Genomic DNA, 22,686 nt, shown 5'->3' with positions numbered 1-22,686 from the left:
TTATTGAGGTTTCTTTCCAATTATTTTCTTGAGAGCAGCCTTCACATCCTTGTTCCGTAAACTGTAGATCAAGGGATTCAACATGGGGATGATAACAGTGTAGAACACGGAGGCCCATTTGTCTTGATCCAGGGAGTAGCTGGATGTTGGCCTCAGGTACATAAACATGACTGTACCATAAAAAAGTGTGACACCAGTGAGGTGAGACCCGCAGGTGGAGAAAGCCTTAAGGCGGCCTTCAGCTGAGCGCATTCTGATGATTGCGATGAGGATGAAGGCATAGGAGATAAAGATGATGAGGATGGTGCTGAATTCAATGAAGCCACAGAGACTGAAGAGCAAGATCTCGCTGATGTAGGTGTCTGAGCAAGAGAGGGCTAAGAGTGGTGGGATTTCACAGAAGAAGTGGTTGAGGATGTTGGAACCACAGTAACTCAGACTGAAAGTGAGGGCAGTGTGGGCGACTAAACTCACCAAGCCAGCCAGGTAGGAGCCCAGCATGAGAGCCAAGCAGACTCGCTTGGACATGAGAGCGCTGTAGTGGAGGGGTCGACAGATGGCCACAAAGCGGTCGTAGGCCATGGCAGCGAGGACATAGCACTCAGTATCCACAAAGCCTACGAAGAACGCAAACTGGGTGGCACAGCTGGAGAAAGAGATGACTTTGTGCTTTGTTAGGAAGTCAGCCAGCATCCTGGGGGCAATGGCTGAGGAGTAGCCCAGGTCGACAAAAGAGAGGTTGCAGAGGAAAAAATACATGGGTGTGTGAAGCTGAGTGTCTGTTATGATCAGGATAATCATCCCAGCATTCCCCACTACATTGACCAGGTAGACCAAGAGGAAGATCACAAAAAAGATGATCTGCAGCTGAGGGTCTTGAGTGATGCCCATAAAGATAAACTCAGTCACCATTGAGTGGTTTTCTTTATCCATCTTTTCAATTTTATGTGTGTCTGGATTTGGCTTATTGTTTGAGGTGATTCTTAAAAATCCTCCCAGTAATTAGACTCAGTGATCCACAGGGCAAATCAAATGACTTTGGTGAAGGTGATGGCCATGGGTTTCCTGCAGGAACTCAGTCAACATAGGAGAAGATGTTAGCCTCTTAGGGATGGCAAATCTTCTTCTCCAAAAACCTTGGTGTTCTGAGGTCATTTACCACATAGTACCAAATGTTTGACCTGAGTGGTGTGAATATATACCTAATTAATTAGTAAAGAATAATTTTGAGTGCCTCTTCTTTCTAAAACAAAGCAGACAGCAAACATTAACTCTCATTGCATATAGGCACACAAACACACACAAAAAGATCCCAGAGTCTCAGGACATAACACATCATACCACCCCACTCTCCACACACACACACACACACACACACACACACACACACACACAGAAAGTGAAATACTTGGAGCAGAGGGTGAGCAATACAAGATTAAAGCAGTGAATAATGATAATTTTTAAAAGGCCAGAATGCTAACTGTATGCCAGAATTTTCATTTCTTCTACACATTATGTAATTTCATCCTCATCACAGCTCTATGAAGTAGGTGCCAACATTATCTCCATCTTACATCTGAAAAGAGCAAGGCTAGATACTAAGTAGCTTCCGTACAATCAAGAGCCAGTAAGTAGCAGAGCTGGATCTGACTCTAGAATCTACTTCACTTTGTCATCTTCTGTGTATATGTGATTTGATGGAGGTTATAGATCTTTACTTTTGTGCCCACCTTTCTTTATTTCCTGTCTTGCCTATTATTCATGGGCATGGAATCAGTTCTTTGGTTTCTCTGATCTTTAGAAGCACCCAGGATTTTGGCATGGAGCATAACAAGGATGAAGACACTGCTGTGTCTTTGGACGATTTTATTGCCTAGCCAACAGCTTCAACTCAGAGTTAAGATTCAAGGATTCCTCTCTTGGGAGAATAGGGAAAGTGTTATCCATCTCTATGGACACAAAGGAGCATGTGTTGGTAAACTTTTTCTCTGTTTTTATGGATAACTGGTCCATTGAAAAATTCTAAGAAGGGAATGGGCAAGAGTAAACCAAACTAAACCAAAATATGAACTTAGAAATAAATAGGGTGCATATAGATGTAAACCTGAAAGAAGTCAGACTGAATCTACTCTATTTGGTTTATTGCTCAAGAAAGTAGAGAAGTATAGTGCATCTTTCACTGGGGTGTGGTTATTCATAATGGGCTTCCCAGGTGGTGCTAGTGGTAAAGAACCTGCCTGTCAATGCAGGTAGATGTAAGAGACCCGGGTTCAATTCCTGGGTCTGGAAGATCCCCTAGAGGAGGGCATGGCAATCCACTCCAGTATTCTTTCTTAGAGAATCCCTTGGACAGAGGAGCCTGGCAGGATGCAGTCCTGCATCCTGAGAGTCAAACATGACTGAAGTGACTTAGCACACAGTATGCACACATTCATAATAAGCTAAATCTTGGTGTGATTGATAGTAATACCACCATCAACTAAATTAATTGTTTGAACTTGATGAATTGCTGTGAGATGCAGCTTCCTTATCTGCGAAATTTCCAATTCTAGCAGTTTAAATTCTGACTTAGAGTGAGACATTTAAAAGTCAAACCCATGGTCTATATCTCTTTTGTAAACTTTAAGATGGCATGGACCTGATGCCAAGGAAATCCATGCCCAAAGGAGCACTTAGTAGCATAATACTCCATTCTGAACAGGTCATATTTCTTTTTAGCCCCAAACATGCTGACATGGGACTAACTTGTGTGGTTTTGTGTTTGTTTGTTTGTTTTTTACCTTTGGGGAGAGGTCCAATGTCTCCTCTTCTCTTACTGAGTTATGCTGAACAAATATTCTGAGAAGAATCCCAAGATGAGCAATCTCCCTCCTGCTGTCCCTGAGCCATCCGCTCATCCCACTTTTGCTCTATTTGCAGAAAATATTTAAGTTTCAGTCATCACTTCTCCCAGAGGAAATATGATGAAATGGTTTTTGCACTCACAGGAGACTCAATGATTTGATGAACTACCATTCCCTATGGAATTTCACTCTCTCTCCCTTCAACTTTAGTGATAAAAGAAGGAAACACAAGGGAATTTTTTTCAGCCTCTCTAGTTGTGGTAACTGAGTCAATGATGAATGTTACCTGCACTGTTTTTACAATCCCCAAACTGCCTTCATGATATTATTTTGGCTGTAATTTAGAAAGTTCTGCTTACTGATGGCTGAAGTCACTTCAAAGAGGATGAGACTTTCCACGCTATACAGAGTGGCCATAGTTTGTTGCTGTTTAGTCACTCAGCCATGTCCGATTCTGCAATCTCATTGACTATAGCATGCCAGGCTTCCCTGTCCTTCAACATCTCCCTGAGTTTGCTCAGACTCATATCCTTTGAGTCAGTGAAGCCATCCAACCATCTCATATTTAAACTATACTTCTCTATTTAATGTGAAAGAATCTGGAATAAAAGACTGAAATTTAACAACAACAACAACAACAAAATCCAAATTTTTGAGATTGATCTTTTTTGAGAGACTAGTGGATAGGAAAAGGAAAAAAAAAATGGGCTGCAGAAAATTAACACTTTTTGAGCATTTATTCATCAGAGATTCTGCAGGGTAATTTCCTTATTTGGTCAATTGAATCTTCTGATGGTACCATGATTGAGATCAGAAAAGTCATATGAGGAAAAGTCATATCTTCGTTAGTCAGCATTACTTCTATTTTTTGATGAGTAAATGGTAGTTGCTTGTTTTTTGGACTTGAAAGTCCCATGGCTCTCCATGAAAACTGTGTTGCAACTTGTCAGTGGTTTCTCTTTTATGGTGCCAATCTCACATTCTTATTTCCAAGGTGAATTCTCAGAAAACTCCATGGAGCTCTCATTGCATCCTAACTTCTGATGGTTCTCATCTTGGTTAGGGAGATAAAATGCTGTCTGTTTTCTAAGATAGTTATTTATTTGGCTGTGCCAGGTCTTAGTTGCAGCATGTAGAGTCTTTGTTGCTTCATGTGGGATCTTTCGTTGCAGCGATGGACTCTCGTTGTGGCACATGGGCTCAGTAGTTGAGGCCAGCTGATTCCAGTAGCTGTGGAGGGTAGGCTTAGTTGCTCTGGGCATGTATGATCCTAGTTCCCTGACCAGGAATTGAACCCATGTCCCCTGGATAGGTGGATTCTTATCCACTGGACTGCCAGGGAAGTCCCTGTCTGGTGCCTCTTTGAATGACACTTAAACTGGGTTTAGAAATTAATTATTTTCTTATTCTGAAGCTCCTTGAGACTTTCTGCTTCACAGCTTGGGCTGACTAGGACATGTCCCCTATCCTGTCCATGATTAATTACTCCTGTGCTGTTCAGTGGTCTCATTCCACCACTGTGATGTCACCTAGGGTTCTTTTAGTCCTATATCCCTTACCATTGATCTCTTAGTGCCGTGTGATCTTTCTTCCAGCTTCCACTCACAGTCCTGTATAATAATGAACTCACTATTAATTGAAGAAAGGTTATTTATTTACTTATTAAGTAAACTTCATTGTTTGCCAATTATGTTTCAGACTCTGTGTTGATAGGAGCCTACTGTATTTTCCCTCTAAAAAAAGGCTAAGGTTTAACCAAAATAATGCAAATATTGTCTGAATTGCTAGAGATAAAGCAATGTACCTTTTAAGTCTTTGTGTCCCCCAGAATTTAGTGCAAATTACATTGATTACATTGTAATGAGAGAAATTAATTGGGATATCTTCTCAAAGTGACATAGATTATATAAATAATTGTAATATGTTGATCAATTTATTTGAGACTCTGTATCTCTTATATGCAAGATACATTTAGGTGATGGGAAACTTGTAAGCATCAATCTAGACTACATACACTGATAACTATTTCTTATTCTAGACAGTAGGAAGGAGAGTCAGGGTGGGGAAAACTCTTGCTTATCAGTCAGCTGTCTATATGTATTTGATGCAACAATTCACATGCATTCATCCATTTATCTACAGATTCAATATATGAGGTGGGTATCAGTATTCTTACATAGAAATGAAAAAGCTGATATATAAAGAGGTTTGATGCATTATCCAAAATCACACAATCAGTGATAGATACCCACGACTGAAAGTCAGGTCAATCCTTTTTCTTGCTGGCTCCCTTTCAGTTCAGTTCAGTTCAGTCGCTCAGTCATGTCCGACTTTTTGAGACCCCATGAATCGCAGGATGCCAGGCCTCCCTTGTTCATCACCATCTCCCGGAGTTCACTCAGACTCACATCCATCGAGTCAGGTCGATGGGGGCAGGTCCTCCTGCTCCCAATTCCTCCCAGCATCAGAGTCTTTTCCAATGAGTCAACTCTTCGCATGAAGTGGCCGAAGTACTGGAGTTTCAGCTTCAGCATCATTCCTTCCAAAGAAATCCCAGGGCTGATCTCCTTTAGAATGGACTGGTTGGATCTCCTTGCAGTCCAAAGGACTCTCAAGAGTCTTCTCCAACACCACAGTTCAAAAGCATCAATTCTTCAGCACTCAGCCTTCTTCACAGTCCAACTCTCACATCCATACATGATCACTGGAAAAACCATAGCCTTGACTAGACCGACCTTTGTTGGCAAAGTAATGTCTCTGCTTTTGAATATGCTATCTAGGTTGGTCATAACTTTTCTTCAAGGAGTAAGTGTCTTTTAATTTCATGGCTGCAGTCACCATCTGCAGTGATTTTGGAGCTCAAAAAAATAAAGTCTGACACTGTTTCCACTGTTTCCCCATCTATTTCCCATGAAGTGATGGGACTGGATGCCATGATCTTTGTTTTCTGAATGTTGAGCTTTAAGCCAACTTTTTCACTCTCCACTTTCAATTTCATCAAGAGGCTTTTTAGTTCCTCTTCACTTTCTGTCATAAGGGTGGTGTCATCTGCATATCTGAGGTTATTGATATTTCTCCCGGCAATCTTGATTCCAGCTTGTGTTTCTTCCAGTCCAGCGTTTCTCATGATGTACTCTGCATATACTCTGCATATGGATCCTTTACCTCCCTCAATTAGTCCATTACAGTGAGTCAGGTAGCATAATTTCCCCTATGTACCCAAAGTCCTTATAAAAGGCAAGATCAGAGATTGAACTAACCTGCTCTTTTGTGGATACTTGTAATGCTCCCAAGGGGACTAGACCACTAACTGTTGGGATGACAATAAAAGGGTGTTTAATGGTGATTAGCGGGGCTTCCCTGGTGTTTCAGTGATTAGGAATCTGCCTGCCAGTGTAGGGGACATGGGTTCAGATCCCTGGTCTGGGAAGATCCCACATGCCAGAAAGACCTGGTGCTGGAGCTACTAAGCCTATGCCTCAGCACTCAGCACCCTGGAGACTGTGAGCTACAACTACTGAAGCCCAAACACCAGAGCCCATGTGCTGCAACAAAAGACCACAATAACGAGAAGCCTGCATAATGAGAAGTACTGCAGTGAGAGAGCAGTCCCTGCTCATGACAATTAGTGAAAGTCTGACATAGCAATGAAGCAATGAATCAAAAAAAAAAAAAAATCAAAACAGTGGTTAGGACTACTCATCTGAAAATTCATTCTATTTAGCCCCAGGTATCCCAAGGGTAAAGGAGAGGAACATGAAACAGACATGTGAGTCCCTTAGTTGCAGAGGGGAAAAAAAAAAACAAGTATATTAAAATGAGATGACATGGGGAACACAGTCCCCAGAGCCATAAGAACAAGAAATATATCCTATTTAAAATGTCAGGATGCTTACTCCAGACTCTGGTCTAGGGACTCTCCAACTGGAAATAGCTGCAAACAGTATTACAAATATACTGCAGCAATGTATTCTATATTTTGAAATGTATTTTACATTTTAACACATTGGTATTCTTACCTTAAAGGAAAAGTAAAAATAAGGAGGACTCAGTCTCTGCTGAATGTGAGAGATTCTCTAATGACAGGAAAGGTATAAGTGTTTCAGTTTTCTCATCTCTGTAATGGTTGGTGTCTAAAGTCCTTTACAACTGTGTCTACTGTTTAACCTGGGACAATTAGAGGAAACTTTTCTAAAAAGTTTTTATGTTTTCTTGCCTCCTGATTTTCTTTTTCTGGTGAATTTGGGCATTGGATAAGAACAAGCAAAGGGATCAAGTAGAAGTCAACCAATTAAGAAAGGTAAGAAAAAAATATTAAAGTTGTGTACCATGTAGCTTACTGATCTCAAGAAAAATTCACCATCTTGTTAATTTCTCCAATTACCCACAGACCCAAGGTTCCAAGAATACTAAATGACTAAGAAAGTATGTTAAATAACTGCTCTGTCCATTTTTATCAACACAAAATTTCTTAGTCTTTAGGAGAAAGCTAAGAAGAATAAATAATATATGACTTGAATGCTTTTTTAAACACCTGAGATTTTAAGGAAATCTTACTATTATTTTCACAAACTCTTAGAAATTGAAAACCCAGATGAAGAATCTCTGGACTAAATGGTTGACTGCAAACTCTCAGTTGGGGGAAAGAGTATATTTCATAAGAACAAGAAATGTATTTGCTAAGGAAGATGAGAGAATGAGGCATGTAATTTACAATGCTAGATGTAAAATAAATGGTATTTTGCTAAAAGACAAATTAATGAGAGTGAGTTCTGAAAAAGGCAGTTTTCAGCCACTCTATTTTCTTTTTAGGAGATATACACTTTTTTTTTCCTAATGTAGGTAAATGGATTCTAATGTATTAATACAGTTCTGAGAATTACAATATCAACATCTATGTATATTAGTGCTCACACCTATTATTGACAAGGTCCTTATAAATGACCTTGAATGTTAAGAGAAGGAGAACTTCACTGACTGGATGTAAATTAGACATCCATAGGCGATCTATGGGACTCTGAGCAGCAGTCACCAATCTTTTGTACCTCTCATTTCTCATGTGCAAAAAGAGGACTATAATACCACCTACCTCATAGAATTTAAATAAAATAATGCAGGAAACATACTTAACACAGAGCTTGTAGCTCATAGGGAATGAGTCACCTAATTTAGTACTTGCTATTTTTACACATTGTTGCCTTTCTTTATGTGCCTAACACACACACACACGTTTCTAGAGCATTTTATTCTCTCTGCTATTTCTGATGGAAAAGTACTCTCATGGAAGCTTTCATGTTGAAGATGAGAGGAAAAGACCCTTTCCTTCTTTTTAATACCTGCTGAAGATGCTCTTCTGTGAAATTCAAACTAGCTTTAGTCCAAGGACAAGGACCTAGGCTGAATATCTGCCAAGTGAAATCAGAAGAGGGGCAGTGTAGTTTTGAGGAAAAAAATAATGTGGCATCAGGAGACCTATGCTCTATCCAGCATTCACCACTGATTAGCTGAGACATTCCTATACTTCACTGACCTCACCTAACGAAAGATTATCTTCTGGGTCATCCCAGTGCACTAGCCCCAAGCATCCAGTATCTTGCATCTAACCTGGACTGGCAACTCGTTTCTTACATGATATTTTACATGTTTCAATGCCATTCAGAGGGATGGTATGGGGAGAGGGAGGGAGGAGGGTTCAGAATGGGGAACACATGTATACTTGTGGCGGATTCATTTTGATATTTGGCAAAACTAATACAATTATGTAAAGTTTAAAAATAAAATAAAAAAAAAGATTATCTTCTTAATACTCATGGGCTTATTCTTGATTATCTCCCTCACTGAATTGTGGTGAGGTTTAGATAAGATAATGGGTGCAGTGATACATTGAAAGTATTACAGTACTGTATAAAAATGCCAGGCTTTTTACTTATTGGAGTATTGAGTCCCTGTCCCAGTGGAAACTGAGCAGATTTGAGCATGACTAGGCACTTCTTGTACAGTGGTGTCTGTAAGAATGGAACCAGATCCTGCCACCCTTCCCTCAAGCTGTGCTCAGTAGATCCTTTAACATCAATATTAGCACAGGTGCTGAGTTACTTTGATCTTCTGTTTTAAGTTTTTTTTTTTTTAAAAAAGATTGATATTAATTCAGTTCAGTCGCTTCCGTTCAGTTCAGTTCAGTCGCTCAGTCATGTCTGACTCTTTGCAACCCCATGAATTGCAGCACACCAGGCCTCCTTGTCCATCACCAACTTCCAGAGTTCACCCAAACTCATGTGCATCGAGTCGGTGATGCCATTCAGCCATCTCATCCTCTGTCGTCCCCTTTTCCTCCTGCCCCCAGTCCCTCCCAGCATCAGGGTCTTTTCCAATGAGTCAACTCTTTGCATGAGGTGGCCAAAGTATTGGAGTTTCAGCTTCAGCATCAGTCCTTCCAAAGAACACCCAGGGCTGATCTCCTTTAGAATGGACTGGTTGGATCTCCTTGAAGTCCAAGGGACTCTCAAGAGTCTTCTCCAGCACCATAGTTCAAAAGCATCAATTCTTCGGCACTCAGCTTTCTTCACAGTCCAACTCTCACATCCATACAGTCGCTTAGTCATGTCTGTTTGCGACATGGACTGCAGCACACCGGGCTTCCTTGTCCATCACCAACTCCTGGAGCTTGCTCAAACACATGCCCATTGAGTCGGTGATGCCTTCCAACCATCTCCTCCTCTTTCATCCACTTCTCCTCCTGCCTTCAATCTTTTCCAGACTCAGGGTCTTTTCCAATGAGTCAGTTCTTCGCATCAGGTGGCCAAAGTATTGGCATTTCAGCTTCACCATGAGTCTCCTCTGTTCATGGAATGTTCTAGGCAAAAATACTGGGGTGGGTTGCCATTTCCTTCTCCAGGGGATCTTCCCCACCCAAGGATGTAACTTGAAGCTCCTGTATTGGCGAGCTCATTTACCATAGAGCCAGCAGGGAACCCCAAAAGTCATGTATTCATCTGACCAAATAGCATGTTCCATCTTTTCTCTTATTGCAGCCCGTGTCAGATATATGAAAGAGATGCAAACCAGGAATCAAACAGAAGTGACAGCATTTATCCTCTTAGGACTCTCAGACAATTCAGAGCTACAGGTCGTCCTCTTTGGATTATTTCTGTTGATCTATATGGCAACCGTGGTGGGTAATTTGGGGGTGATTGTGTTAATTAAGATGGATCCTTGTCTCCACACCCCCATGTACTTTTTTCTCAGCAGTCTCTCCTTTGTTGATGCCTCTTACTCTTCTTCTGTCACTCCTAAGATGCTGGTGAACCTTGTGGCTGAGAGCAAGGCCAATTCTTTTACTGGGTGTGCTGCCCAGTTCTATTTCTTTGGCTCCTTCCTGGGGACTGAGTGCTTCTTGTTAGCTACGATGGCATATGACCTCTACGTAGCCATTTGGAACCCTTTGCTGTATCCAGTTCTCATGTCTGGGAGAATTTGCTTCTTGCTAGCAGCTACCTCATTCCTAGCAGGTTTTGTAAATGTAGCCATACACACAGGAATGACTTTCAAGTTGTCCTTTTGTGGCTCAAATAAGACCAATCATTTCTACTGTGATACACCAACCCTGCTCAAACTCTCTTGCTCTGATACCCGCATCAATGGCATCGTGATCATGGCTTTCTCCAGTGTTACTGTCATTGGCTGTGTTATGATCGTCCTCACTTCCTACCTATGCATCCTCATTGCCATCTTGAGGATGACCTCCTTGAAGGGCAGGCACAGAGCCTTCTCCACCTGTGCCTCTCACCATATTCTTTGGGACTATTTTCTTCATGTACTCGCGTCCTAAGACTAGCTACTCAATGGAGCAGGACAAGATTGTCTCTGTCTTTTATACGGTAGTGATCCCTATGCGAAATCCCCTCATCTACAGTTTGAAAAATAAGGATGTGAAAGGGGCCTTAAAGAAGATCTTACAGCAACAGATACTGTGAAGCCATGTTACATATCACCCTATTATGTGGAATAAGAATGTTTTCATGTTAATTGTATTGTCTAATTGCTTGAACTGTTTTTCTGTGTTAAAGTATATTGTGTAAAATGAGATGCATTCTTAAATTCCTGGTGTCCTAAATGTGTATTTATTAGCCTATAGTATGAATCAATACAGTGAAGGAAGGCAGTGTCTGGCAAAATATCAAAATACTTGGAATTGGCTGGCCTAGATTTAAATCTCAATGTCAAATTTGAGCTTTTTCACTCTTAATTATATATATATATATATATATATATATATATATATATATATGACTTTGATTGGATATTGGAAAATAGACTCTGAGACAGATATTTGTATTTAGGAAATTTACTGGATAGTGTTCCCAGAAACAATACTGATAAAGAAGTAAGGGAAAACGGATTGGGTAGAAGAAACTAATTTGTGATGAAATTGCAACAGAGTATTCAGCCAGTTCCATGTGGAGATCTGGAGCTGAGGTTATCCTTCTCAGAGATGTTTCAAATTTGAACAGGTATTTATACCTCCATAATAACCTGCTTTAGATATGGGTCACCCACTGGAAGCAGTCTAACTTTCAGAATGACAATGCCTTTCAGCAGGGATATTCCAAGAGTAGAGCTCAGCTATGAGGTGTGAGCTGTCGATGCCCTAGGAAGCTGGGGAAGTAAATACTTCAATACTGAAAGTCCAATCTGGGTAGTATATCACAGCATCTATTGTAAATAGTAACACTCTTCCATTCACATGGATGTCAATAGTAACAAATACTATAGAAGAAAGTCTTAGCTGTTTAATAACAAGGATGCCATAGCAATAATAGGGGTATAGTTTACTGACTTTGTGAATTAACTGAAATATTTAAGTGTAGTAATCTCAAAGTCAAAGTGTTCTAACTTTTTATCTGTAGCCCAGCCAAAGTTTCACATAATTTTCAATAAACAGTTATCAAACACAATTATTTATTTATTGCTCATTGTAGTGGGGTCAGGGCTGTCAATGTTGGAACAACAGGGAAAAAACTGTCTTTCATGAGATGATATGTTGAAGAAATAATTTCAAATCGGCTAAATGTCTGTTTCCTATGTCTTTCCATCCCAGTCTCCACTACAGACCTGAAGGTGGAATACCAATGTTCCAAATGAGACCACTTCATCCCCAAAAGGTTTGTTAGAGACCACAAAGGAGGAGGTAACTCATCTTATCCCCCAGGAACAACCCTCCAATCTCCTGTTAATTCCACTTTTAATTATTAACCAACGTTTCTCTCAAGGACATTAGTGGAAAAATGTATTCAGCAGATAACACATGCTGAAGATACACCACGTGAGAAAACAAAATTATTGATTTCATTAAACTTGTTTTTGAGTGAGGAAGACTTTATTGTCAACAGCAAAGTGTGTATGCATGTGTGCACAGGCATTTGCTCCTGTTTGTGTGGGATGCATGTGTGTGACATGGATAAGAGTTGTGCTTTAAATAAATTAAAGTGAGAGAAAAGGGTTGTATGGGAGTAGAGCAACCTGTGGAAATAACATTTGAGCAAGTCCTGCATAGGAATAACATTGCATGAATATCTGTGGTGAATCAAAGGCCCTGAGGTGAGATCCTCCTTGGTTTGTTAAAAGAATAGTAAGGGAACAAATTATACATGGAACAGAGTAAGCAAATAAAAAGAGAGAAAAAACTGAAATTTCAGGAAGGTGTTTCGGGAGTGATGGATCAATTGGAGTAGATTATGGTAACTCATTCCAGTATTCTTGCCTATTAAAATAGATATGAGTATGGATTATATTTTCAGTGGAATTGTGAATTTTTGAGGCAAGACCTAATAAATTTTATATCATTTAATTTAATTCAGTGTTATTCACAATGGAGTCTTAAGACCATAAAATACATTTTGTACTTCAAATGCCTAACTTATTCACAAAGGTATAAGTGACTCCCTGGGGAGAAAATAGTTCAATTATCTCAGTGAAAAAAAAGTGGATGTCTTAATTTTGGGTTAGTATATTTCAGGCTTTCATTTTTTTAGTGTTTTGCAAAGATGATTAAATCTCAAGAGCATCATCACAACCTTAATAATCTGACCCTCAGCCTCAAATTCAGAAGTAGCATCTTATATTCTTTGTTGAATTAATTAACCATATCTTAAGTCTGTCACAGCTGAGTTCCTTAGGCCACTTCCATTTTCATCAAAGCTATAAATTTCACACTGTAGGGGAAAAAAATTGTATTCCTCCAAAAAGCAATAAATAAAACTAAACTTATAAACACCACTACTTTCAGTGAGTATGTCTTAAGGACAGCAGGTAAGATGATTTGATTTATCTCTAACTGGTTAGATATAGAAAGCTTCAAAGAGGATTCAAAAAGCATTCAAGGAATTAAGACAAAAGCCTCTCAGTGCTCTGTGACAACCTGGAGGGATAGGGTTGACAGGGAGGGAGCCTCAGCATGGAGGGGACACACATGTGCCTATGGCAAATTCATATTGATGTAGGCAAAAACCATCACAATATTGTAAAGTACTTATCCTCCAATTAAGATCAATAAATAAAAATGTTAAAAACACTATGTCTCTAAATTGCAATGTCTGAAACACTGAATTGAAGGTTAGCAACTAAACTAACACAATTTTTTTTTTAGAAGAAAGAAGTTTAGGACAACTAATAAGAGATGAGGACTTTATAGAATATTCAACCTATTCATACACATACAAACACACATGTACACATGCATCTCTCTGTGTATATATGTGTGTTTTTGTGTGTGTATGAAGCTGCTGCTGCTAAGTCGCTTCAGTCTTGTCTGACTCTGTGCGACCCCATGGACTGCAGCCCACTAGGCTCCTCTGTCCATGGGATTTTCCAGGCAAGAGCACTGGAATGGGTTGCCATTGCCTTCTCATGTATGAAGCAGGGAAATTTAATTAATTTTGTGCAGAAAGAGTGCCAAGGCACTTGGCATATTTAATACACTGTGTAGTACATTAAATAAAATTATTTTATGCTCTTATATGCACACTTTGAGAAACTACTGCAATTGTCAGCCTTTATCTATATATCTATATATCTATATACATAAACATATGTAAACACATACACACATATATGATCATATATGTCATATAGGATATAATTTATATCATATAGATAGATGTATATATATTTATATGTATAAAGTAGAGATCTACAAAATGGCTGTGAATTTTTTTAAGTGGTATTTTATAGGGTGGAATTTAACTGATTTTAGAGAAAGAACGGTCAGTTAAAGGACTATTGTAGTAATCTAGGTGAAAGATGATGTTGACTTGAGCCTTAATGGTAGAAATAAATAAAGTTGGCTTGTTGACGTAGACATTTCAAAAATAGAGACAACATGATTATCTGATAGACTAGTTACATAGTATGTGAGAAAGAAAAGAACAATTTCTTTAATATTTATTTGCCTGTATTTATTCTTTATTTGAACACATGGAAGTAGAGAGTTGTCACTGACTTGAGACAGAGAATGTTATGTTTGGGAAAATTAAAGGAAGACATGAGCAAATCAGCTTTGAGTTAGGTTGAGTCATTATTTGATATTAGTATGAAAATGTGAGTAAGTGATTGCATTATAAGTCTAGGATTTGGGAAAGAGGTCGGGGCTGAAATAAATTCAGGAGTTGTAAATATATAGATAGTATTTATAGTCATGAGACTGAATAAGATCATGAAGGTAGAGTGTAAATAGGAAAAAAAAATAGAAGAAGAACACAAAATGAGTTCTGAGCTACTCCAATCTTAACAGTCAGAGAAAAGAGGAATAAACAAAGAAGGCTGAGAAGGAGCAGCCCATATGGTAGGAGGAAAACTCAGAATGGTGTGTCCTGGGAGACAAGAGATGATAGTTTTTCAGGGAGTAGTTAGCAATTAACTCTGCCAAATATTATCAATAGATCAAAAAGATGAAGATTGAGAATTGACCACTGAATTTAGCAGCATAAAGAACCCTAATAACCTCGACAAGAACAATTTCTGTGGAGTGATGGAGTGAAAATTTGATTAGAGTGGGCTTAAGAGAAAACAGGAAAAAACCAAACTGAATTCAGAAAGTATTTATTATATATCCAAGTATGTCTTACATTTCATTGCCAAAGAGAATGTAAAGGAACTGGATGATAGACAGTGAAGGCAAAAATGTCAACGGAAGAGGTGAAAAACTTGGGGAGGTAAGGTAAGATATAGACAAGCAGGGGCTGATTATCAACAATTTCACACATGCATGGATAAATGCTCATTTTAAAATAAAAGTTGCTGAGTTCACTTAAGAAATCTTTTTGTTGTTCTGCAGTTAAAAAAATAAAAAGCATTAATACACATGTTCTTTGGACATTTTAGAAGTAATTCTATAGTAGAGAATAAACTGTTTGATTTTCTTTTTTTTTCATAATTTATATCACCAATTTCTTTCTTATCTCAGCAAGCAAATCATCCATTCTGAGACAAAGGGATGAGCAACCATTCGACAGTGACTGAATTTATTCTCCTGGGGTTCAGCGATCATCCAGAGCTACAGTCTTCTTTTTATGGTATTTCTAGTCATCTGTATGATCACTGTGTTTGGAAATCTTGGCATGATCCTCTTAATCAAGATTGACTCACATCTCCACATGCTAATGTATTTTTTCCTCAGTAACCTGTCCCTTGTTGACTTCTGTTACTCTTCTGTCATTGCCCCTAAAATGCTCATAAATTTCTGGGCAGAGAACTCAGTCATTTCATTCAATGAATGTGCCACTCAGTTCTTCTGTTTTGGTTCTTTTGCTGGCATTGAGGGATTCCTGTTGACCGTGATGTCCTATGACCATTATGTGGCCATCTGCAAACCTCGCCTTTACACGGCCACTGTGTCCCCCCCCAACTTAACGTCCTACTGGTGTTGACCACATACCTCACTGGCTTCATAAATGCTGCCATTCACATTGCCTCACCTTCCAGCTGCCTTTCTGCCACTCCAGTGTCATCAACCACTTTTTCTGTGACATTCCACCCCTCCTGAAACTCACTTGTTCAGACACTCGTGTCAATGAAGCTGTCATTCTTGCTTTTGCCAGTTTTAATGAGCTGAGCTGCCTCCTGACCATTCTCACTTCCTATCTCTGCATCCTCACTGCTGTCGTGAGGATCCGCTCTGCTGATGGAGGCACAAAACCTTCTCCACCTGTGCGTCCCACCTGATGGTGGTCACCATCTTCTCTGGCACAATCCTGTTCATGTATCTGCACCCCAGCTCCAGAAACTCAATGGACCTCCAGATACTCAAGTATCTGGACCTCCAGATACTCAAGACCAAGTGCTGTCTGTGTTTTATATGGTGGTCATTCTCATGTTAAATCCTCTCATCTGAGAGGATAAGTCTGAGAAATAAGGAGGTCAAAACTTCCTTTGGCAAAAAATTTTTTAATTTAAATTTATATATTTTAATTGGAGGCTAATTACTTTACAATATTGTATTAGTTTTGCCATACATCAACATGAATCTGCCATGAGTGTATACGTGTTCCCAATCCTGAACCCCCCTCCCCGTACCATCCCTCTGAGTCATCCCAGTGTACCAGCCCTTTTTAAAACATTCTCTTTTTGCTTCTGTACTTAGAATTGCCAAAGCGTGGGCTGTTAGGGCTCAGAGGGAACTTAGAAATGGTCAAATCCACATGTGTTTACTCTGGCTCCATGTCATTCTGTCACGAGGTTTCCTGTTTTGTTTTTGCTTTTTTTTTCTACTAGTGGAATTGGACCAAATATTCCAAGCATCCTCAGGAATATGATTGCTCTATATAAATCTCATTTATTCCAGAGAACGTATATGCTTGAAAAAACAAATTATCATAGTTCAACTCCCTATTTAGAAGCATAAAACCCAAAATAGACATACCTAAAATATAGTGTAGGCTTTGTTCTAGACCACTGCAATACATAAATGGCATAATAAAGCAAATTACACAATTTTTTGGTTTCCCAGCTCATGTAACAGTTATATTTATATTATATTATAGTCTATTAAGTATGCAACAGCATTATGTGTAAAGCGTATATATTTTAGTTAAAATACTTTATTAAAATCTAGTCTTCAGTGAGTTACAATCATTTTACTGGTGAAGGATATTGCTTTACTGCTGATGACTGCTGACTGCTCAGGGTGGCAGTTGCTCAAAATGTGGACTAATGCAGCAATGAAGTTTGCTACATCAATTGACATTGTCACAGAAGATTTGCCTGTAGCATGTAATGCTGTTCCACAGCATTTTACCCACAGCAGAACTTTGAAAGCTCAAATTGATACTCTCAAAGGCTGTCACTGCTTTATCAACTAAGTTTATGTAATATTCTAATTTTTTTGTTGTCATGTCAACAATCTGTACAACATTTTTCATCAGCAGTGATTCCATCTCAAGAAACGATATGCTTTGCACATCCACAAGAAGCAAGTCCTCATCCACTAAAGTTTTATCCTGAGATTGCAGCAATTCAGTCACATCTTCACTCTCTACTTCTAATAAGGTTCTCTTACTATTTCCACAACATCTGCAGCTACTCTCTCCACTGAAATTTTGAACTCCTCAAAGTCATTCATGAAGGTGGGATACAACTTACCCCAAATCCTGTTAATGTTAGTATTTTTACGTCTTCCAAATGGATCATGAATGTTCTTAATGGCATTCACAATAATGAATCCATTCTGGAAGCTTTCAATTTCCTTTGCCCAGATATCAAAGAAATCACTAACTACAACAGCCATAACCTTACAAAACATATTTTTAAAATAATAACATCTGAAAGTTGAAATGATATCTTGATCTGTAGGCTGCAGAATGGATGGGGAATGTGATTGCTCTGTTGTGTTAGCAGGCATAAAAACAGCACATATCTTGTTGTACATCTCCATTAGAACTCTTGGGTGAACAGGTGCATTGTCAATAAGTAATAGTACTTTAAAAAGAAATCTTATTTTCTTCCTTTTATTTTATTTTTTTCTGAGCAGTAGATCTCAACAGTGAGCTTAAAATATTTAGTGAACCATGCTTCTCAGGCGGCACTAGTGGTAAAGAACTCGCCTGTCAATGCAGGAGATACAAGAGACGTGGGTTCAAACTTTAAGTCGGGAAGATTCCCCTGGAGTAGGCATGGCAACCAACTCCAGTATTCCTGCCTGGAGAATCCCATGGACAGAGGAAGCCTGGCAGGCGACAGTCCATAGTGTAGCACAGAGCTGGACACGACTGAAGCAACGTAGCAGCAGCAGCATGTTGTAAGCAGATGTGCTATCATCTTACACTGTTGTTTTATTTATAGAGCAGAGGCAGAGTAGATTTAGCATACTTCATAAGGGCCCTAGAATTTTCAAAGTGGTAAATGAGCATTGGCTTCAATTGAAGCCTTGAGCTACATTAGCCCCTAACAAGAGAGTCAGTCAATCCTTTGAAGGTTTGAAGTGAGGCAAACCTTGTCCTTTGAAACTTTGACTTCTCTTTAGCTTTGGAAGTCCTAGATAACATCTCCTTCCAATATAAAGCCGTTTCACCCATATTGAAAATATCTTGTTCAGAGTAGCTAAATTTATTGTTTTGAGTGCTGTAGTTCCTTACTAACTCTTAAAATTAGATAGTGTAAATCATTTAAAGATTTTTCTTCTGTCTCAAAATTGTTTTGGATAATTTAAGAATGTTTTTTTTTAAATAATCACTATATACCTTAGAATCAGTTTGTCTATTAAAAATAAGCAAGCTGAACTGGCATTAAAACCATTGATCAATTTTAGACAAATTGGTAACTTAAAAATATTGGACTTAAAACTACTGAATATTACAATCCACAAGGAAGATATATCTCTCCATTATTTAAGTCTCCTTTAATTTCTCTATGCATGCAATGTTTTGTGGTTATCAGTATGTAACTCTTGAAGTTTTATAAAAAAATCATTTTTAAGTGGCTTACTCTTTTGATGTTATTATAAGTGATATATGCTGCTGCTTTATTTTCAGTCGTTGGTTCTGTTTTGACCCCATAGACGGCAGCCCACCAGGCTCCCCCATCCCTGGGATTCTCCAGGCAAGAACACTGGAGTGGGTTGCCATTTCTTTCTCCAATGCATGAAAGTGAAAAGTGAAAGTGAAGTCGCTCAGTAGTGTCCGACTCTTAGCGACCCCATGGACTGCAGCGTACCAGGCTCTTCCATCCATGGGATTTTCCAGGCAAGAGTACTGGAGTGGGGTGCCATTGCCTTCTCCAAGTGATATATAGAAGCATTTGTTTTCTAGTTATGGTTGGCTTTTACATAACAATATAAATAATCTATGCATATTGATCTTTACCTTGTGACCTTCCACTATGTAGGCTTAGCTTTTCTTCTGCATATTAAAAAATGGGATGTACAACTTAATGATCACCACAATAAATCTAGTTAACATTTTATTTGTGTATCTTAAAAGGAGATTCTATATAAACTATTCGGAGAAGGCAATGGCACCCCACTCCAGTACTCTTGCCTGGAGAATCCCATGGACAGAGGAGCCTGGTGGGCTGCAGTCCATGGGGTCGCTAAGAGTCGGACACGACTGAGCGACTTCACTTTCACTTTTCACTTTCATGCACTGGAGAAGGAAATGGCAACCCACTCCAGTGTTCTTGCCTGGAGAATCCCAGGGACGGGGGAACCTGGTGGGCTGCTGTCTCTGGGGTCGCACAGAGTCAGACACGACTGAAGCGACTTAGCAGCAGCAGCAGCATATAAACTATTAAGCGATCTATGAATAGGATGCTTTTATTTTTTTCCCCTTTCAATCAATACACTTTTATTACATAGATTAGAACTTCCAGTATATTATTGAATCTGCCATAACCAAAAATATAGTGAATTAAATAATCATAAGAACACAAATAGCAGAGTCAGTGGGATAGTTTCAATTATCTGACTGTTTGACATTTGTGTAGCTAAAACAATTATGTGTTCTTTTAGCAGACACGTGTCAACTGGTCATTGCAATTGAAGCAGAGTGATATTAACTAAGGCATTTGTGTCTTCAAATATAAATTAAATAGAATCTCCTGAAGGCTTTCTAGGAAAATAAAATAAGAATGCTGAAAATCCTTCTTTTAACCAGTATCAATGGTAGATAGGTAAATTCTGTGCCCTCCAGTATTATTTGTTGTTATACATGTAAAATAAATAAGCATTTACTTCTTATGCATGAACTTTTGATCAAATGATCCCATACTGAAAAGTATTGTTATTTTGCCTTTCCAGAGTTAATTCACTACTTTTTTCTTACTTGTTCAATTGCTACTGAGTTAGTCCTACCTCTTCTTGGAAAAATCTGTTTGTAAATATTATGATTATTACAACATTATTCTATATTAAAGTATATCAGGATGTAGTGGTGGTGATGGTTTAATCACTGAGTCCTGTCCAACTCTTGTGTGCCCATGGACTGTAGCCCACCAGGCTCCTCTGTCCATGGGATTCTCCAGGCAAGAACACTGGAGTGGGTTGCCATTTCCTTCTCCAGGGGATCTTCCTAACTCAGGGCTTGAGCCAGTGTTTCCTGCTTGGCAGGCAGATTCTTTATTATCTGAGCCACCAGGGAAGCCCATATCAGAATGTACTTACATACATATATAAGTACTTTAGGAAACCAGTGCTGATATTCAGCTTAAAGAAGGGTCAAACCTTCAAGTATCTTTATGCAAGATAAGGAATCTTTACATTAAGGGGTCAGGAAATAAGAGCTCTACTATTCTACAATTAGCCTTACAATCATATAAGAAAATTTTATTTCATGGGAATATTTAGGATTTTACACTTTAAAATTTTATTTAATTTGTTCAAGGAATCAAGGTAAAACAGAAAATGTTGGGATAAATAAATATTTTTGACCCCAATCTGAAAAATACACCATTATGCTCAAATCTCTCCTAATGTGCTAAGTTGATGACAATATACATTTTTATAATGATATACAGCTTTATTTCACTGACTGATTTCTCAGACTATAACCCAGTATTTGGAAATCTAAAACAATCAGAGATGCCTCTCTTGTCTTAATGAGACTCTACTTTAATTCCTTTGATTGAATTGGCTGGAGTTATCAATGCCCTGAAAGATAGAGGCTACTGAGACCATCTATGGATTCCTTTATTCTCTAACAAATGCAGTATCAAACAACATTCAGATATTCTTTACTCATATTTGACCTTTCCTCTTAAATCACCAATTTTGTGATACATCAATTTTATGAATGATCCTGGTTCTCAGTCACTTTTAGACACAAAAAATGCAAAATTCATCCAACCATATTTTTGTCCATTCATACTATTAAAAGTGATGGTGAACTTCTTTATTTTTGCCTAAGATTTCAGCCACATAGTATAAAGCAGCATACAAAGATGTTGCATACAGATTTTGGTCTTGAAGGAAAATTAAAGATCTCAAAACATGAAATTAAGGTTATGCCCTTGAGGGAACAAAATCTATCTTAATTGGATTATAAGAATTAAAAAAAAATACTCTAGGGAATATTCCTAAGAAACACTATAAATCTTCCCACCTGTTTTAGAAAATATAGTAATTCAGTTTTACACGTAAGTCATTTTCTACATTTGTTCACTAAAAATATGTTTTTTATTTTGTGTGAAAATTAATATTCTCACCAGTACTGAAAAAATTATTTTCATCATATATACTTTCTATTCAAATGTTAATATTTCATGGCATCTCTGAAAAATCAAGTATTATATACAGGCTTTTCTGATGTGTATGTGAAAACTAAATTTAAAAAGCCTTAAGGTGAGATTCTTGAGGCATAATGCTTCCAGTCATATCTTACTTTCCCAAAAAAACAAAAACAAAAACCAGAAATGATAATTCCAGCTGGGAGCTAAGTCTACATTTAAATATTATCCTGATGTGTTTTCCTAAACAAATATATTCAGAGGTGTGTCAGTTTTAAAAAATAATGGAAACAAATTCCTCTTCAGGTATTTGAATTCTTTATTTACTGTTCAAATTCTGCCCCCTCAGATTTTCTTTGAATGGCCATCTAAAAGCACTCCACCTTTAATTTTCCTCATAGTGTTTTCTTCTAAGTGACACACTGCGGTAAACGTTTGTCTATGTGCTAAATATCTGTTACCTCTCTTACAATATATGGTTCACCGGGATAGGTAATTTGCTCACTCATGTAACCCCAGAAGCTAGAATAGAAAAAAAAAAATGCCTCCATAAATAATGAGTGGGTGAATTTAAAAAGCAGAAAGAACAATTCTTCATTCTGTACCTTCTTAGCCATATGTCAAGAGATGCATCTACTAATTAAATGTCTTCTGAATGAATTTAAGCTAGATAATATGGGTTTCAGGAGAAAATGCTGGATTGAACATGTCTTCTAATGTGTGTCAAAAACAATAGTGTATCAGAGGTGCAGGGACCATAGAAACTCGGCATCCTTCATTTGTCCATTTGAATGATGCCACTGACCTGCTGCTTTCCAGACCTGGTTTTCATTCTTTTGGCTTTCTTTTTCACAGAATTTGAAAAAAAAAAATACTGAATATGGAGTTTTCCAAGAAAACAGGTTTAATTGTATATGTGTATACAAGATTTACAAATAAGAAGGAGAAAGAGAATGTGTGAGTTTGTGAGTGTGTGCTTCCAGTATATATATAGAAAAATATATCTCAAAGAGATAAGGTGCAAATATTTACATAGATGCTCTGATGCATTGGTTGAGAAGAGTAATTTCCTTATAGAGAGATAGGTCAAAAGTAAATGACAAAAGAATGGAATAAATGCATAATCAGGATCAGA

At 38.3% G+C, this 22,686-nt stretch overlaps 2 protein-coding genes and 2 pseudogenes across 2 annotated transcripts; 2 read left to right on the top strand and 2 right to left on the bottom strand.

Annotated features, from left to right (window-relative positions):
* On the bottom strand, positions 1 to 933 carry LOC102265388 (olfactory receptor 5AR1). Its single transcript, XM_005909406.2, has one exon. It carries the CDS (start codon positions 931 to 933, stop codon positions 1 to 3), a length of 933 nt encoding a protein of 310 aa, XP_005909468.1.
* An 8,964-nt stretch (positions 934 to 9,897) lies between these two features.
* Positions 9,898 to 10,816, top strand: LOC102267661 (olfactory receptor 5AP2-like). Its single transcript, XM_014482828.2, is given in 2 exon segments — positions 9,898 to 10,628; positions 10,630 to 10,816. Coding segments are annotated over 2 exon segments (918 nt in total).
* Positions 10,817 to 15,333: 4,517 nt separating this feature from the next.
* LOC102267941 (olfactory receptor 5AP2-like) lies at positions 15,334 to 16,230 on the top strand (annotated as a pseudogene).
* Positions 16,231 to 17,071: 841 nt separating this feature from the next.
* Positions 17,072 to 18,409, bottom strand: LOC106701527 (tigger transposable element-derived protein 1-like; annotated as a pseudogene).
* Positions 18,410 to 22,686: the final 4,277 nt, after the last annotated feature.

Source organism: Bos mutus, unplaced genomic scaffold (assembly GCF_027580195.1).
Source record: "Bos mutus isolate GX-2022 unplaced genomic scaffold, NWIPB_WYAK_1.1 CTG254, whole genome shotgun sequence".
Lineage (NCBI taxonomy): Eukaryota > Metazoa > Chordata > Mammalia > Artiodactyla > Bovidae > Bos > Bos mutus.
Note: the sequence above shows the minus strand (reverse complement) of the source record. Positions and strands in the feature narration are given on the sequence as shown.